This window comes from Austrofundulus limnaeus, unplaced genomic scaffold, assembly GCF_001266775.1.
Source record: "Austrofundulus limnaeus strain Quisiro unplaced genomic scaffold, Austrofundulus_limnaeus-1.0 Scaffold519, whole genome shotgun sequence".
Classification (NCBI taxonomy): Eukaryota; Metazoa; Chordata; class Actinopteri; order Cyprinodontiformes; family Rivulidae; genus Austrofundulus; species Austrofundulus limnaeus.
In genome coordinates this window covers 285,150-288,837 of record NW_013952921.1, presented here as the reverse complement: position 1 = coordinate 288,837, position 3,688 = coordinate 285,150, and the positions used below count along the sequence as shown (strand labels likewise).

The 3,688-nt window shown below is 39.8% G+C and overlaps 1 protein-coding gene across 2 annotated transcripts in view; it reads left to right on the top strand.

The window, feature by feature from the left end:
* Positions 1-1,818, top strand: part of akr1a1b (aldo-keto reductase family 1, member A1b (aldehyde reductase)) — an 11,239-nt gene extending 9,421 nt beyond the window's left edge. For both annotated transcript variants that reach the window (XM_014026038.1, XM_014026037.1), the window contains exon 9: positions 1,603-1,818. In XM_014026038.1, coding sequence (XP_013881492.1) covers positions 1,603-1,668 — 66 coding nt within the window. In that variant the 3' untranslated portion in view covers positions 1,669-1,818. The remainder of the gene's footprint in view (positions 1-1,602) is intronic.
* The last annotated feature ends 1,870 nt before the right edge of the window (positions 1,819-3,688 follow it).

Genomic DNA, 3,688 nt, shown 5'->3' with positions numbered 1-3,688 from the left:
CCTTGGAGCTTGTGATCAGAGCCCAGTCGTCTAGATATGCTAACAGACGGACCCCCCTTTCCCTGAGAGGAGTCAACACAGCTTCTACGCAGACCAGATTGGCAGGTGCACAGGTGCTCACAATGAACGGTGATGTGCAGGTGGTGCTCCGTCGACAGCAAAAGCAGGATAAAAACAATGGAAAGACAGGCTACACACCAAGATTTAAGGTAAAAAGTAAAAGGTCCTTTAATAAAAGAATGGACCAGCCATTAAATGAGTTGCCTACCGGCAACTCATTTAATGGCTGGTCCATTCTTTTATTAAAGGACCTTTTACTTTTTACCTTAAATCTTGGTGTGTAGCCTGTCTTTCCATTGTTTTTATCCTGCTTTTGCTGTCGACGGAGCACCACCTGCACATCACCGTTCATTGTGAGCACCTGTGCACCTGCCAATCTGGTCTGTATTTAATTTAAAGACCTCTGCAGGGCCCCTGGTATACTGTCAGTCAGGGGTCTTTGTAGCAGCTCGTTCTTCTATAACTGATTGAGTTTGTCAGCATTTATGGGTTTTTGTTTGTCCACTTGCCTCCTTAAAGTGTCTGTGATATATATATATCCTTTTAAATACAAAGAATCAAAGAAAACATCTTAAAATTTAAGAAACTTGGTGCAAGATTTTATCCATTTTGTCACTTGACTCAGCCAAAGTGAAACAGGAAGTGACATCATAGGGGAACTCTTTAAGAAAATGAACTCTGTGGTCTTTGTTTATTAAAACAAAATTATTTGAACTCTGACTCTTAAGTGATCCAAAATAATCTAAAGAAACATCAGATTCTTCTCTACAGTCTGTTAGTCATTGTAACAAACTGCAGACATTCCCTCTTGACATCACTTCCTGTTATTTCACATGCAAATATCTCAACAACTGTTCATCTCAGCAGCATAAACCTTTTTTCCCCAATATGTTATCAGTGTTATCTTTCCATAAATGAATTCATATTTAATACAAAGATTTGATGTCACAGGCACTTTATGGATTGACCACAAGGTCTTTATAGGATAAATGTACTAATTAACTATAAAATTGTTCTGTTTGAGTTTACTCAGTAGTTTTACAGATATATTAATATGAAATTCTGAAATATGTGTCCTTATTCCATATAAACAATCAACTCTGAAAACACAGAAGCTCCAGTCACAAGATTAACCTAAATTAGGCTGGATAAATGTTGGAATCAGATTAGCATAAAATCTCAGATGTTTAAGTGTAAATATAAAAATCTGCTGCTAAATGTGAAAGGAAAAAAGAAACAACTCAGTTATCAGCAGGGTGATGGAACACCATTAAAACAGAAGGAAGCATAACACATCAAAACTTTTGCACTTCTCCATCTCAAAAGGCTCTTCCATGACTGTTGCTGTTGTTCCTATTTTAATAACTACAGTAACTCTTGTTATGAGTGGAAATGTTCAGGGTAATAAGTTTATGTTCATGACAACACTTCATCTGATCACTCCTCATAACATTCTGGTGTTCATCACTCAAACAGCAACACTCAGTATTTAAATGAGTCCCAGCTGTGGCTGATCACTGGTTCTGGTTCTGCATGTTGCAGGTGGAGGGAAAGCGTGTTCCCAGAGACGCAGGACATCGTTACTACCCCTTTAACGAGCCCTACTGATGACGCCACACTAAAGCCTGACTTTGTGCCTTTATTTTACACTTTTCAACACATCGCTGATCAATGTTCTTATGATTTGTTTATTCCTGCACTTATCGTGTGACTGTAATCATATACGTTCTTTTTAAATAAACATTTTGCTACTTCTGATTAAGGACTGTTATTTTACCACCTGTATGTTGTACTGTACTGCACACCTGTGGGATTAAACTGAGTGATGGTAACAGACTCTGAACTAAACCTGCCCACAGGCAGGTTTTCTTTAAAGGGATCCCTGATTTGTTTTAACATTAGACTTTATATGATAAACATGTACTTTAACTGTAAAATAAAGACTGTAAAAATACTGTAGAATGTTCAGTTTTTTAAAAATTTAAACTAAAAGTTAAAAAATATATTACATGGACGGGGCCATTTTATTTACATGCAAAGCATTCTGGGTAAATGATGACATCAACTAGGTCATCGGTGCGAGGCTGCTTGCGAACTATATCCACCCTGAAGGTTAATCTTGGACAATATCTGACGATCGACTCTTAAATGAAACCAGAGAGGAGAAGGTAGAAATGACTCAGCCTGTAACTGAAAATATAGATGGAGGACAACAGAGCTGCTTCATGGAAGAACCTCAGCTTAGCCTGTTAGCCTTTGGCATTAGCCCAGACGCTATCACCATATATATGTATTAGCTCAGCGCTACACATTCTCCTCTCGTCATTGAGGTCCTCCATCCACAACAGAGAGGGGAACGCAAGAATGACTCAGTCTGCAACTGAAAATAAGGATGGAGGACCTCAGTTTAGCTTGTTTGTCGCACTAGCGCCGAGCTAATACATATAAGGCAATATAGTGTGAGGGCTAGCGCGAAGGCTAACAGGCTAAGCTGAGGTTCTTCCATGAAGCAGCTCTGTTGTCCTCCATCCATATTTTCAGTTACAGGCTGAGTCATTTCTACCTTCTCCTCTCTGTCAACGCTCTCTGGTTTCATTTAAAAGAGYCRATCATCAGATATTGTCCAAGATTAACCTTCAGGGTGGATATAGCTCTCTAGTAGCCTCGCACCAATGACCTAGTTGATGTCATCATTTACCCAGAACAGCCTACAGTACTTTTACAGTCTTTATTTTACAGTTAAAATAAATGTTTATCAAATAAAATTTAATGTTACAACTAATTGTGGATCCCTTTAAGAAACTCGTGAGTTTCTATCAGGTCCCTCCTATTACAAGTACACTGTCCAACCCAAGACCTTTTACTGATATCAGATCCAGATCATTTGGAGAAGGTTGGTATAGGATTTTTAGTTTGATCTGTATTCATCTGATTAATTTGTCTGGGTAACATTCTCCAGTCACATGTATTCAATATAACGCTACAAAACACTGATAATTTATAAAACCTCCAAAATCAACAGAAAAAATAATAAATCACGTGTATTTGGTCCATTTAATTTATTAGAAGCCTAGATTCGCAAAAGTTTGAATTAAAAAAAGTTTTTCTAACAATGAAACATTCACCTGGATTTGCACAGGTGTTCAGCCCGTAGTGAGGATCCAGTTTCCTGTCCAGTAACTATGATCCTGGAGTTTCTTCAGTTTCTCCTAGACGAGGGCCGCTCTCCCTCAACGCTTAAAGTGCTACTGATGGCGGTACAGTGGGGAGCCTTGGTTTCTCTTTTCCTGCGTGGTGCTCGTAGGCTGTGTCCACCATCAAAACCATGGGCCCCAGTCTGGCATTTGCCCTTGGTGCTTGAAGCCCTCTGCCACCCTCCATTTGAGCCTCTATCGCAAGCTGGCCTTAAGTGGCTCTCATGTAAGACTTCTTTCCTGTTGGCAATTGCCTCAGCTAAGAGGGCTGGTGAGCTACACACTCCTTCTGTTAGTCCTTCGTGCCTCAGATGGGAACTGTATGGCTCTGGTGACCACCAGTAGCAGAACCACACTTTCCACAGAACAAGTGTGCCAACTCCTCAAACTGTGCCTGGAATCAACCTACTTCACGTACGGGGGGCAATATTATA